General features: G+C 39.0%; 1 protein-coding gene across 6 annotated transcripts in view; it reads left to right on the plus strand.

Moving 5' to 3' along the window:
• COL16A1 (collagen type XVI alpha 1 chain) overlaps positions 1 to 15,303 on the plus strand; it is a 234,413-nt gene that overhangs the window by 144,707 nt on the left and 74,403 nt on the right. For all 6 annotated transcript variants that reach the window (XM_087970506.1, XM_087970507.1, XM_087970509.1 and 3 more), the window contains exons 24-30: positions 6,437 to 6,472; positions 7,452 to 7,538; positions 8,973 to 9,017; positions 9,681 to 9,716; positions 10,600 to 10,653; positions 10,761 to 10,880; positions 13,071 to 13,106. In XM_087970506.1, the coding sequence (XP_087826632.1) occupies positions 6,437 to 6,472; positions 7,452 to 7,538; positions 8,973 to 9,017; positions 9,681 to 9,716; positions 10,600 to 10,653; positions 10,761 to 10,880; positions 13,071 to 13,106 (414 nt within the window). The remainder of the gene's footprint in view (positions 1 to 6,436; positions 6,473 to 7,451; positions 7,539 to 8,972; positions 9,018 to 9,680; positions 9,717 to 10,599; positions 10,654 to 10,760; positions 10,881 to 13,070; positions 13,107 to 15,303) is intronic.

The raw sequence follows: 15,303 nt of genomic DNA on the forward strand, positions 1-15,303 counted from the left end.
TACATCAGATGTAACCAGAAAAAGAAGAAAAGAAATAAAATGCAGATAATTGATATAGCAATACCAGAATACACCGTAGAATAGAATGGAATAGAAGGCAAAGAATTGGAGAAGATCAGAATGAAGATCACACAATTTCCAGATTTCAAGATCTGAAAATCAAAGGTGAAAGATTGTAGCCTAGATAGTAGCCTAAACCAGTTGTGGTGGTCCCAGTTGTTGTAATCAGCACACTGGATACCATACCAAAGGATCTTAGACAGCACTCAGAAAATCTGTGCATTGAGAAAATTTCTATTTGTCAATTGCAAAAGGCCTCAGTGCTTGGACCCATACGTATATTACAATGATATGTTATGACATTCGAGGTTCTTGGGAAGAATTTAATGAGTATGAAGGCCAACTAGTAAAACCTTGTTACATAATCTGCATTTCCCAACTATTTGTAAAGGCAGATCTGGAAAAAATATTATCTTCCTTATATTCTATTCCAAAGATTCTGTTATCCAATATAAATGTAGGATATCATCCTATTGTCATCTGAAACATCACAATAGTCCAAGGTTTCTCTTCTGAACAGAAATAGAAACTCCGTGTTAACCTGTTTCAATTTCTATTTAATATTATGGCTGCACTGAAAAGACTTTGTATATAAATGAAGAATGTATTAGCCTGCATTCCAATCTGCATTGTCAGGAATGTTTAAAATGTTATGATGTACAGCTTGTAAATGGTTCACTTCATCTTGAACCTGCTTATTTACTTTCAATATAGTTTTGACCTTGATGGCAAATTGCTGATCAGAATTCTTAAGCTAATTTCTTCTTATGTGATTTAATCGCTAAGGTTTGGAATTCCTGCCTGTTTCCCCATCTTAAAAAAAAAAAAAAAAAAAGCTCTCTTTTATTTGTAGAAGTCCTGTTTCACCTTACATACTGTGCTCATTCTCTTTATAAATTTGGTTTTTATAAAAAAAAATCTATAAATCATAAGAAAGGGCTTTTTTTCAAGAGATAAGTATTATAAGCTGCTCCTGTATTACTATCTCTGTTATGCTTTCCCTGCAGCTGATTAGACAGTTAAAGTTTTATTTCATCAAGGCTGAGTAGCCCCTTTGCCCTATGACAATGTTTTTCAACCTTGGCAACTTAAAGATGTCTGAACTTTAGCTCCCAGATTCTGGGAACTGAAGTTCAGATATCTTCAAGTTGCCAAGGTTGAGAAATACTGCTCTAAGAACTGCAATGGTTATCAGTTGACTTCTGGGAGCAATTCAAGTTATTACCTTAAAGGAGTGGTGTAATCTGCATCTGGAGTAAGACTGGGGGAAATATTTTTTTTCAAGAGCATCGCAGTTTCCCAGGGAAGAGTCCATGACAAGACATTGCACAGACCTGAACCAGATGAGGAAGGAGGAAAAGGCTCTGGGTAACCACACCTTGGAATCTCCCAGGGCATCTCTATTAGGTTATAAGGTTATAGCTTTAATCTGGTAAGGCTTGGTTCTTTAGGTGTAAGGAAATAAAGAACTGGACTCAATTTGGATCTTGTTGCATTGTCTTTGGGCTTAGGCCAGATAAAAAGCCTTGATGCATGATTATTTTCAGGCACAAGGAATTCCTTTGAAGTTGTTCTCCTCTTTAGAAAAATCTTGCCAGACCAATTTTGTTCTCTTGGGAACAGGCAGATGAAGACTTCAGAAGTCTGGCCTCTGTTGTTTCTTCTCACAATGTGACTCTAAGCTAGTCAGCCTCTTTACTCCTCCTCCTCTACGCTAGCTAGAGATTTCACCACAGTTATCCAAAGAGCCACCTGTTTTTCATGGCTTCTGCCCAACCTGTACAATCAGGCAGAGTTGGCGTGCTCTTTGCCCTGCCAATTAAATTGTGTATCTAGTGACACCCCAGGATGTATGCCTTTTCTGTTGCCTTCTGGAACACCATCTTCCCTAAGATCTCCCCACTATCCATGTTCAAAACATGGATAGAAAATCTGGCTGATTCTCCAGCCTTTGTAGTTAGAATGAGTGGCAGGTCTTGCATGTCTCCTGGCAGTTGGGTGTTATTTGTTAGTTTTAATTGTACAGTATGATTATTTCAACTAGACACTGTCCAGACTTGTCATAGAGCAGCCTTACATATTTCTGCAATAAATAAATAAAGTTCCGGAATAAATCCAGTTTTTGATTGCTCTTCAGTTTGAAGAAACTGTACTTGCTTAGATGGAGAGCAGTAAGAAGCCATTTCCGCTTTCTCTGTAATTTTAACCTCCGTCTTGTCATTCATCAACCTAGAGCTTAGTTTAAACAAAGGGAAACAAGGGGAGCTTTTGACTTAACAATTAATAGAACAATCAAAAGAAGAGCAGAGAGGCTGTTTCCTTCAGTGAAGAACCAAGACTGTGAAGTCAGCACATTGCCTTTCTCAGCTGGAAAGCAAAGAAATTAATACAAATCTAAAAGCATGATTGATTTGATGGTCCATGGTGAAAGACTGAGACAATTAGCTAAGCGATGCTTTCAATGTGAGACAAATCATTTATCAGTGAGAAAAAGTGGTTCTCGGGAAAAATTAAACATGGAAGGAAATTGAAGAAAGAGAAATAACAAGGGTGAAAGTAGAAATTATTGCAGGAAGAAAAAATAGAAATCAGGTATCAAAAAAAGTTTCAGATGCAAAGGAAGAAATTGTGGAAGCTGCACAAAACAAAATCAATCACGTTTCCGGATGCCACAGCAGGTGTGGAATTACAATAATGGGATATGTGGGAAAAAAAGTAATGGCATGATGAAGGAAAAGAGGTTGTGGATGAAAAATAATGCATATAAGAGAATGATTGCTGCAAAATAGAAAGCCGAACGATGTTTAATAATATGTATTGAAAGAGAAGAATTTGCAAAAATATAGTCCGAAAAAATAAGGAATGGTTAAGATTAAAAGAACCTGAGAAAACGCAGGGAGATTTTGATAGAAATAAAATGCCTACTGTTTTGCAAGTAGGGAGAGAGGATTAAACAAGGAATCTCCTGCAGAGTGCATAGAATTAAAAATAAAAGTGATGAAATGAAATTCTCCTTCAAAAGTGAAATGAGAAAATGTTGCAAGGAATATTTTAGAGAGTAGTAAATGGAAGAGGGGAACTGAAATAAATACTTGTTCAACTTTATTATCTAAGTAACAAGAGCTGAAAAACGAAAACCTGTGTGTTGTGTGGGTGTTGAAAAAAGGCCAAGGCTAAGGAGTATATGGAATTATTGGAGAACCACTGAAATTTGGATGCTGTGTGTTCTGCTTACTCTATGTGTACAGAATGCATTTATGTCTGATGATTGGAGCTGTGCTGTCATTACGGCCTATACAAAGGAAAAGATCGCAAGGACAAATGCAAATATTACAGGGGAATTAAATTTATTAGGTGTATCTGGGAAACCATTTGGTAGAATTTTGACTGAAAAAGTATCAAAAATGACAATTTGGAAAGTGCACCATGGCTTTACAGTAAGCAGGGAGAGCACAGATCAGAATTTTACTCTTCAGTAGGTCCTTAAGAAGCAAAGGAGAAAGAAAATATTTTGATTTAGAGAAGGCATGTGAGAGTTGCTTGATAGTAGGATAGGTGGCATATACATGTAATAATAACTCCCTTTTTCAGTCCTGTAATCCCTTAATTCAGGGTAGAGTTGGGGCAACTGGATGGAGCTGAGGGTTTACTGACATCACATGGAGTTTGCAGCAGATACTTTTTTTTTCTTTGCGCCCTAGGAGAGAAATATCTGTTGCTACCTAGGACTGAACTTCAACCTTCTGAATTGGAGACAAACATCTTTACCATTAAGCCACTGCACTGCTCTTTGAAAGCAGGCAAATACGAGTAGATAAATGAGTCCACTGGTGGGAAAGTAACAGCATTTTGTGTGCCTTCAGCAAATCAAAGAGAGAAGCAACTTGGAATTAAGGAGAAACATCCTAACTGTGAGGACAATTAACCAGTGGAACAGCTTGCCTCCAGAAATTGTGGGCACACCATCACTGGAAGTTTTTAAGAAGAGAGTAGACAGTCATTTATCTAAAATGGTATAGGTGTTTCTCCTCAAGCAGGGGGCTGGACTAGAAGACCTCCAAGGTCCCTTTCATCTCTATTCTCTATTCTAGCATATAATCATGTTGGCCACATGATAACAGAAATGTCTTCAGACAACATTGCTGCCCCAGACAAGAAACAGAGATGAGCACCATTCCCTAGAGTCAGACACAACTGGACACAGGAAACTTTTACCTCTTTATCTGTATAATGATTATGTCAGGATTCCAGCAATTGCCCTAATTAAACCAGGATTCTCGAGCCAAACTTCAAAAAACTTCAAAGGATTCATTAAAGGCAACATACTGGCCCTGCCCTGCATGAAGCCAATTCTACCCTACGTAATTTACAGTCCCCTGTGACCTTGTTTCCCCACTCCCCCCAGGTGTCTCATAAACCAGATTCTCCAATTGAGCACATCCATGGGCTGGGTGTCATCATTCATGTTCTCCAATTAAATATATTTGAGACCAAAAGCTCTGGTATTTTAGTTACAATCTTTTAAAGATAACAGTTGGAATGTACTTTCGCTTTCAAACTGCTGCATTGCTCTTCCAGATTTCCTTCCTCCCACCCCCTTTTTTTTTTTTTTTTTATTTATGGCAACTACTAAAACAGGCATAGGAATGTTTCATGAGTTGACAGGTTAGGGATATGAATGTAGCTGATAACATGCTTGGCTGAAAGCCCAAATGTTGTGCACCAAACATTAGTAGCAATAAGAAACACTTCTAAAAATGAATGTTTCAATGACCATCTTAGTTGTGTTTCACAGGGAAAATGGAGTAAGAATTATAAATCATAGTGTATATAAAAGGAAAAAAATATTGAAAATTGATTAATTGGTGCACTTCAGTGAAATTCTTATTAAAGATAGGGAAGTTAAGATATTCAATTACTTGGTAGAAAGTTAGTACCAGTAGGTAATATGTTGTCATCAAAAGAAGCCAAAAGGGCCATACGTTAGACCATGTTTCTGCCACCATAGGTGCATGGAAGTTAATACTGAATATGTCAGAAAACACATAGGAAACTGCTGAATGCAATGGGACAGCATGGTTAAGTGTGTGCGATGATAAAACAAGAATGAAGAAATAAGGAAGGTGTATGTATCACCTATATGGAAGAAGTGCATTTCAGCGGCTTGGCTAAAAACAGAAAGTAAAGTAATACTGTATCAAATTGCACAACAAGTATGCAAACGGGGGAAAAATGGGTTGAGGGAGAAGAACAAGGAAAGTCGTGGTTGAATGGAATTGATGAGATCTTCAGAAAGAGGAGTGAGAGCTTTAAAGAACAAAGGAAATGCACAAAGCAGTGGATGGATATGAGAGAAACAAGATGAGTGTGCAGAATAGAACTGCATGGAGAGGTATGGCAAATGCTATCTGGGTTAAGTGTTTATTTACTCGATGTTGATAGCTGTGATTCCAGGTAGTTTACAATGAAATAGATAAAATGCACACTATAGTAAACCATGCAGCAGTTGGGCATCATCCAAACTATGAACACAAGAAGGAGATGGTCTTTCTTTCTCTCTCTCTCTCTCTCTCTCTCTCACACACACACACATCCCCAAGCTCAACATAAAACCAAGTTTCTTAAGTTGTTTCTTTGCATGTAAAATACTTGTGAAAACTTTTCTGTTTTGAGTAAAACTGCAGGTCCAGATGTACAACTTTGAGATTTACCAAAATACACCCATATTCTTGTATTTTTTTTTTTTTAAAAAAGTGCATTTCATATTTGCAAGCTGGGCTTAAGAAATTTGCAAAGTTGAGGTGGAAAAAAGAGCACCTTTTCCCAGTCTTAGTTTAAGACTTCCTTTGTGCTCTTTCTGAGATCCCTTAGCTGGGAAGAAGAGATTTCTGACTTGCTCACACCAGCAGGACCCAGAAATATAAGGGGCAGAAAGGAAAGTAAAAAGTAACCACAAGGGCCATTAAGCAGGCAATCATTGCAGCCTGATTCCAGCACACTTCCAAAATTGGTGAGTGTCTTTGCTTGGTTACATCCAATTCCACTCATGCTGACTATGGTATGACAGACATGAGTCACCTCTGAAGTTAAGCATTGAACCGGTTCTGGAACTTTTACTGACAAATGCCCAATTGGGCACCAATCCATTCAGCCCCCTGTCTTCTAAGTCACCAGGTGGAAGGGCTTGGAAGAACTGTCACTGTGTACATAACAGCTGTTTGGAACCATTTTCAGACTTCTGTCAACTGTATTTACTGTCTGGATTCCCAGATGCAGCAGCCTTGCCATGGTGAACAACTCTCAGCTGGAGGCAGGGTTGTTCATTTTTTCTACTCCCAATTTCCATTTCTTGTTTTTTTTTTCTTTTTTCTTTTAGGGGGACCCTGGGATTAATGGCATTAAAGGAGAAAAGGTAATTGGCAATTTCTCTGGATAATCCCTTTCTTATCTCTCCTTGGGCCTATTTTCTCTTTAATTTTAGGCTGCCCCCCCCTTGCTGACTTCCTGGCTTCAGATCCTATTCAACGAATCAATGCTATGATGTTTTCTCTGCCTCCTTCTCCTCTTGGTAAATTCCTCTCTTTTGCCGATTTTACTCACAAATCTGCTACAGACCACTAAGCATGTGTAAAACAAATAATCATAATAGCTCTGAAACTGAGATTGATCTCTTTTCCCATTTACGTATAGTATACACTATATAGTGCCTTGGTAAGACGACACTTGGAATACTGCATCCAGTTTTGGTCACCACGATACAAAAAAGGGTGTTGGGACTCTGGAAAGAGTACAAAGAACAGCAACAAAGATGATTTAGAGGGCTGGAGGTTGAAACATATGATGAAGGGTTGCAGGAACTGGGTAGGTCTAGTCTAAGGAAGAGAAGGACTAGGGGTGACATGATAGCTGTCTTCCGGTATTTGAAATGCTGTCACAAAAAAGAGGGAGACAACCTATTCCCCGAAACATTGAGACAGAAAAAGAAGTAATGGATGGAGACTTATCAAAGAGAGATCTAACCTAGAACTAAGGAGAAATTTCCTGCCAGTGAGAACAATTAATCAGTGTTGTTGAACGTCTTGCCTTCAGAAGTTGTGGATGGTTCATCCCTGGAGGTTTTTAAGAAGAGATTGGACATCCATCTGCTCAGAATAATATAGGGTCTCTTGCTTAGGCAGGAGGTTGGATAAGAAGACTTCCAAACTCGTCCTTTCAAACTCAGTTATTCTGTATTCTGTATTCCTTAGATTAAGTCTATTTACTAGACACTAACTTGGTCTGCTCCTGACCTCCTTTGACACCATCTTTGGTGGAAGCTTTACTGACTTAACAGCCAGCAGAACTGAACTGGTCCTATCTAAATCTTGGCTTTTTGCTCTCTGTCTTTTTAGGGTGAACCCTGTTTGTCATGCATCAGTTTTGAATCACAACTTCGTGGGAAAAATAGTTCTGTAGGAACCAATTCAATTGGACTTCCCGTATGTACAAACTCCTTTTTTATGACTTTAAGTCTCTGGCAGGTAGAAGGGATGAAGAGCAATAAGGAGAATGTGAAGGAGGGTTTCTGGTCCTCATTGATAGAATGCAATGCCCTGAACATTCTCTGTAAATGGAAAAGTCCATGATGTTCATATCATCTTCTGAGCCGCTTTTTGCTCATTGCCTCAGCCTTCTTCTACAAAGTTGGCTGATGATATTGAAGAGCACAAAATACTGTACATTAATATCAAGGTTTGGTTGATGGGTCATCGGGGGGAGGGGGAGCATTATTCAAGAAAGTTTAACTGTTTTAAACTATTTAAACGGGCCATCCAATTAATTAATTGACAGCATCTAAGATCCATTCTGGGTTGGTTACCAGGACTAGAGTTTTAGTCTTCCAAGCTTTTGGACTCATTCTGGAGCCCATCCTCAGGGAACATCTTTATCACCAGAATGTATCATTCTGACTAAACCCTATAGTCCCAGTCACTGACCCAGATTGGATCCTGTAACATTATTCTGGGACACATATATTTGCCTTCATTCGTGACAGTGTCGTATGAGCCGTGGTGGCTCAGTGGTTAGAATGCAGTATTGCAGTCTAATTCTGCTGACTGCTGGCTGTCAGCAGTTTGGCATTTCGATCCTCACCAGCTCAAGGTTGACTCAGCCTTCCATCCTTCCCAGGTCAGTAAAATAATGGTTTAGTTTGCTGGGGGGGGGGGGGCAATAGGCTGACTCTATAAAAAGTTTAGAGAGGGCTGTAAAGCACTGTGAAGTGGTATATAAGTCTGAGTGCTGTTGCTCTCTACAGTAGTTGACATTAGCTGGTCTTGAAATCTTGCCAGGATCGTAGGCTAGATTGAAAAATGGAAAAAGTCACAAATACAGTGGCAAACCATTTCTATATTGTTACAAAGAATACTTTTTCTCTGGATATATTACAGGTAGTCCTCAAGTTACAACCTTTTGTTTAGTGACCATTTGCAGTTAAATGACATTGAAACAAGGGGTTTATGACCAGTGCTCATAAATTTAATGACTGTGGCAGCATCCCCATGGCCACATGATCATAATTCGGTTGCTTGGCAACTGGTATGTATTTGTGACAGTTGGACTATCCCAGCCTCATAGGGTCCTTTGTAACTTTCCCAGATGGTTTTTGACAAACAGAGTCCGTGAGGGTAGCCAGATTTCCTGAATGACTTCCTGATTAATTTAACAACTGCAACAATTCATTCAACAACTGTTGCAAAAAAAAAAAAAAAAATCAGGCATGACTTATTTAACAACCACCTTAGTAACAGTAATTCCGGTCCCGACTGTAGTTGCAGGTTGAAGACCACTTTTACTTTTGATAAATTATCTTGATAAGTGCCATATTAATAGTTTCCTCACTAAAGTTGCCCGCTGTTCTTCCCACCCCACAGGGCAAAACTGGCCCTCCTGGAATGGCTGGATTAAAAGGAGAAAAGGTAAAATGTTCAGCATGTATAATTCAGTTTCAGGTGTTTCTTCATTCAGAGTTTAATGAAACTGTAACTGTTTACATGCGTATCTGCGTGCTTGCATAATATGCGTATACTGTTCTGTCTTTTCCTTCATTATCCGCCCTGTTTTTACTTGCTTGGATTATTACTGAGTTATTCAAAGAACACATAAATCTACAGTCTTAGATTTAGGCTCATAAACCTGAATCCCTTATCTTCTTTTACAAGGCAGAGATTCCAGTGGCATGTTCACAATGCATGAACATATAAGCTTCCTGTCTTGGTGAAGGCTACGTATTTGCAGGTTTAACCTAATGATCTTCCATAGAAATCTGCAGGGTTTGCTGGAAACTTATAATCATCATTGAGGCTGTTTAATGTCACTCAATGACAGTTTTTCAGATTCTTTATGTGAGCATCAAAATCAATTCAGTGTACCAACTTTGAACTGCCAATAGTGCTTAATACCATATTATTGTTTGCTTGGAATGAGAAATGTTGCACCCTGAGCTATGATTTATGCTTTCATTTATTCCACTGCCATTTCCCAGGTTAATCCTTTGATCAATAGGCTGTTTTTATCTCAGAAATTCCATTATGGCCCATTTTCTTCTTTCAGTAACCCACCTGTGTTTATCTATTCCCTAGGGAGATGCTGGACTTTTCGGACCTATGGGCAAACCTGTGAGTAGGTTCTCTCCAGAATCACCTTCTGTGGTCTGAATAGTGTGAAGATGTTGTGAAAGTGAACGAAAGCCATATGAATTGTGAGAAATGACAGTGAAATAAAATGTCACCATTTCCGAGTTCTCAAAAAAATCAGTGTTTCAGATCACCTTCCAGGTACTGGCTAGTTTGGTCTAGTGGTGAAGGCACCATGCTAGAAGCCAGGAGATGGTGAGTTCTAGTTCTAGTCCTACCTAAGGCATGAAAGCTGAGTGAATTTGGATCAATCACCAGAGACTCTGAGTCCTGATTCTACTTTAGGCATGAAAGTTAAATGGTTGACTTTGGACCAATCACCAGGAGACTGTGAGTTCTAGTCTTGACATAGGTATGAAAGACAGCTGGGTGACCTTGGGCCAATCCCTCTGTCTCAGTTCAACTCATCTCATATTTGTTGTTTTCAGAAAAAGAGGAGGAGGAATAGATATGTTTGTCACCTTCAATTATTTATAAAATAATAAAAGTGGGATAAAAATATCTAACAATAACAAAAAATTAATAACCAAGGAAAGGGGAATGCATTTTCAAATGAGTGTAGAAGGAGAGATTGTTGTAGCAAAGAATAGTAATTCTATATTCTTATGAATGAATTGCATACAGTTAGGCTCTCTGTGGGATTATTTTCCTCCTCAGAAATTCTGTTCCAGATGTTACAACCCAGACACTCACACACAGGAGCTCGGAGAGCTGTTCAATACATTCTAACTCTGGACAATTAACTTTAATGATTGGTTTCATTATCTATCTAAACTACAGTGCCAACAAGATTAAAAGAACCCTCTGGCTTTTCCCCTTTTCCACTTCCTTCTTAATTGCATCTTAATTTCTTCTCTGTTTTCAGGGAATCCGGGGAAATAAAGGGGACACTGGAGGTCCAGGAGTCAAAGGCGAGAAGGTGAGCAACTTGATAACAAGAAATGAAACAAGCATGACTCACCTCTTCCTGGAAGAGAGCTATGGATTTTGACAAGTCTTTTCTCTTATCCCACCACCTTTTCTCAGGGAGAATCGTGCACGTCCTGTTCTTCTCTAGAAGGTGGAAAGGTTACCATCAGTGTTCCTGGGCCTCAGGGTGAAAAGGGTGAACTGGGTCTCCCTGGGATTGGACTTCCGGGAAAACAAGTGAGTGGACCCTCATTATATCTCATTTGAGGGGAGGAGAAAGGGGAGCTGTTCTCCTAATAGCACTTGCTGGAAGATGGTACCTAGATGTGGAAGGAAACCACCATTTCCTGACATAGAAACCACCTTTTCCTGACATAGCATTCATTTACTTTGCAATTGAGCTGCAGCAGAGATGTAGTGATATCTATGTATTCATTATCTATTTGTTTATTTGTTAAATGTATACATACATCGCACCAATAAGATGACTCTATCAATAAAAGAGGATTGTATTTAAGTTGAAAGGTGTCTACATTTTATTTTAGTTCAATATCATGAATACATAAACTTGCTCAAAATAGAGTTGGCTTACAAAAGTGTTTTTCAAAAGGCAAGTGAACTTTTTGGGGGGTTTTCCTTGAAAACATTTCACTTCTCACCCAAGAAGCTTCTTCAGTTGATCTGAAGAAGCTGAACTGAAGGAGCTTCTTGGATGAGAAGTGACATGTTTTCAAGGAAAAAAAAACCCAAAAAGCCCAGTTGCCATTTGAAAAGCACCTTTGGGACAATCGTGACCTGAATGATTGAGGATCTCCATAGACAGTTGGCTTACAAAATCCCTTTCTGCATTTCAACCCTTTTGTCTCCTTTGGCAGCAGTGACAGCCTGGGGTTCTGTCCAGACTGCACTTGCTTAAGCTCAGTTTGTGTATCTCCTTGCTTCTTTACTCCATCATCACAAGAAAGCAAGTTCAATCACTTCCCCTTTCATTGGAGGGTTCTGAAGAACTTGTGGCTCCCACTGCATGTCTTTTACATCAACCTGGTGACTCCCCATGTGGATTATCAGTCAGGTGTATCCATTGGTAGATTGGTGAAAAAAGGGGGGGAAGTAGGAGCATTATTGTACCCTTCAGGTAGGCTAGAAGGGGAAACTGGCAGAATTGTTGCCAAATTCACTGGGAAGGGAAGGAGAGAGGGAGGGAAGGAAGGAAACAAAGGGAGGGAGGGAGGGAGGAAAGAAGGAAGGATCAACATACCCCCATTTGTAAAAGAAAAAAGGGACACATTTAATTCATTTTGCCAATGCATTTCTTTAAAAAAGGATTCACCAGTGAAGGTCTCTTTTGAAGAGGGTATGCAATAGAGCAAGTCAAGACAAAATAGCTTGGAAAGCAGTGACCAGTGATGGGGACAGGAGGGTTCTGCCACAGTAGCCCATATAAAGGAATTCGGTTACAAAGAATTCCAGCAGAGCAGGCAACACCACTTGAACTGCTGACCTTACCAAGAAATCAACTCTGCAAGAAGGCTAAAACTGCTTTAATTGAGATTGGCAAAGATAACCAAATGTTGCAAGTCTCCTTGGATTGTACTTCATGCTCTTTCAGTGAATTGGAGAGCATTCTGTCTGAGCCAGATTTAAAAGTTTATCTGAACTCAGAAAATATTTACCCCTTGCCAATGGAGCTTTGCATATCTCCATCTAGCCATTTTCCTTACTTTCTATGAGCTGGCCTAACTAGGAGACTGCTATGTTTGCGGTGTTGCTGGAAAAGATGGGTGGGCCATTTTGTTAGACTGAGGGGAGGTGGAGGATAACAATATCTGTGTGTTTCAACCCTTGGGAAATGATCATTGGGCTGTTCAAACTGCTTATGCAAATTAGCCCAAAGAGTACCAAAACATGGTGGGAAATCCCATTGGTGTAATTGATCAGTGTATCACCCAGATTTGGCCACCATTGGTTGACTATTAATGAAAACAGTTTTCAGTCAGAAATGTGGAGCACATGAAACAGTATGTTTTACTAATAGAACAGAATATTTGTAGTTCAGGGATGAACTGTGGGGTTGTTGATGCTCTATGAGCTTGGTGGGTTTTTTGCAGATGTTTCACTACCCAACTAGGTAACATCAGAGTTAAAAGGGAGTGCCAATAAGGTTATCTAGTTGGATAATGAAACATCTGCAAGAAAACCACCAAGCTTAGAGAGCACCAAAGACTCCTCAGTGCATCTTGCTATGATTTGACAGCTGATGCCATTGTTCCATGCAGAACATGATTGCGGAAGATACTGTAAACAGCTTTCTTATTAGATTGCCTGCCAAACCTCTATAAAAGGAATTTCCGGCTTCCAGAAGGTAGTTGCAATCAATCAGTCTGGGTGGAAAACTATTGAGTTCATATTTTTTTTTCTCTGCTTTAGGGAATACCCGGAGAAGCTGGACTAAAAGGGCAGAAGGTAAGGAAAAGCTTTGGTTTTTCAGCCCAAAAGTAAACAGGATGAGCTCCTGACTGTGGCTAGGAACATAATTTGTTTCCCAAAACACTGATGTGTTGCAAAGCAAGTGCATTCATTTGCATTATTAAGGCTGGATCATAGCAAAAATGCATAAATTATATATTGACATGAACTAGTTGTGGAAAAAAACTGCAATAATTTGTAATGCAATCAAGTTATAAAAGCTACAGAAAAAACACTGGAAATATCCGCAGATATATTTCCTTTGTTTGCCAGCTTTATTATTCTGTTATTCATTCCATTTCTTAACCACCACCCAGATCTACAATATGATGTGAGTAGAAAATTGCTCCTTCAGTGGAGTCTGTTTTATTATTCTGATTAAACCCTTTTTAAATAAGCCCTGGCAGAAAATGAGTCCATTCGTGCATTCCTTATTAATGGAAAACAGATTATTTCCTCAATCTTTATAAGAATAATATTGTTCCACATGTACTGCATCTTTTAAAACTGAGCACTTGGAACGCTGCAGGGTAAGTAAAGATGGAAATGGGTCTGCCTTTATCCTATCACCAGCAGGGACCAATGCCCACCAGATGTGCCATGGCTACAACAGGAAGTTTGAGGGAGATGCAGTTAGACAGATTCACCTAGTTACACCAAACCAAGGTTTTATTCATCCTGGTCTACTGAATATGGTACAATGGGCTGGTTCACACATCAAACAAAGCCTGGAAACAGCAGTTCACACAACCTTTTCTTATTCAAAAATCAGCAATCCTTGTGATGCATTCACTTTATAGTGACCCTAATTTTGGGGAAAATAAAGGACAAACCAGAAAAGGGGGCAAATCTGAAAGAGATTTATAAGGAGATATACACACGTACATTTATTTGCTACAGAAAGGAAATGCAAGGGCCAAACCGAGAAAATAAACAATTAAATTAAATAAATCTAAAGGACAGGTTTTTTAAAAAATAAAGAATGGCCCTTTATAATAAAGGATGGATGGTCACTGTAATTTACCTATACAGGGAAATTATCTGTACAGGTAAATTATCTATACATCATTCATTTATTGACTGTTCAAAGTTACTGTGGTGCTGAAGAAGTGACTTACAACCAGTCCTCATAGTTACAACCCTCACAGCATACCTGTGGTCATGTGATCAAAATTCAGGCCATCGGCATGTATTTATGACACTTGAAGTGTCCTTAAATTGGATACTTTCTTTAAAGAGGAAGGTATGGTCTTATTTGGATATCATTTCTGGAATTAGTGCTTGTGAAGAAAAAAAAATGAAACTTCGATTTTTGTTTCGTTGATTAGAAAAAATTGGAGTTATAAAAATGCCTAGTTATATATTAATATATAAAAGCAAAAAGTTGAGTTTCAAGTGTGTTTATCTTGTACTGTGCTAGGAAGAGTTGGAAGTCAATGCTCCCTTTTCTTTCTTTTTCTCTTCCCCCTTGTATCTCACACCCCCTCTTCCCCGTTCCCTTTCCCCCCTTAATTTCCTATTTTCTTTCCTTTCCTTTTGTATTTTATACAATAAAAAAAATAAAAAATAAGAGAGTTGCAGTGTCCTGGTGTCACATGAGCATTATTTGTGACCCTCCCAGCTAACTTCCAACCTGCAAAGTCAATGGGGGAAATGTGGATTCACTTAAGTACCTACAATTCACTTAATGGCCACTTAAACAAGTGTGTGTCATAAAAAATGGCAAAATCAGATTTGGCTCACTTATTGACCATTTTTCTTAACAATCTACATTCGGGCCCCAATTGTGGTTGTAAATTGAGGACTACCTGTATGGGTGCAAATATATATATGTTACAGGTAGTCGAGGACTACCTGTAGATGGGTTCAAATGCATGTATGCATGTTAGGCCAGAGCAAAATGAAGAGAAAAAAAAATGTTTCTTGCATCGTTCAAGAATATAGATAAAATAATTTCAGCAGAAGCAGCTTGTTCTTCAGAACTGAGAAATAATTTAATTCTGGAAATTCCTTTTTATGCAGTTCTGAAAGGCACACAGGCCCCAAGACTCAAGAACTAGAACCACAGTTGCCTAGCAACCCTTACAAAGCAGGCCATCTTGGCCTGTGCACCCGCACACCTTTCCTCTTCTAGCCAGCATCACCCGAAAGCCTGAGGGTTGCCTGGCAACCTTGCCCTGGGATCCTGGAATTA

This window comes from Notechis scutatus, chromosome 8, assembly GCF_049901735.1.
Source record: "Notechis scutatus isolate UNSWTSFEM ecotype Mainland chromosome 8, rNotScu1.2, whole genome shotgun sequence".
In the NCBI taxonomy this organism is placed as follows: Eukaryota; Metazoa; Chordata; class Lepidosauria; order Squamata; family Elapidae; genus Notechis; species Notechis scutatus.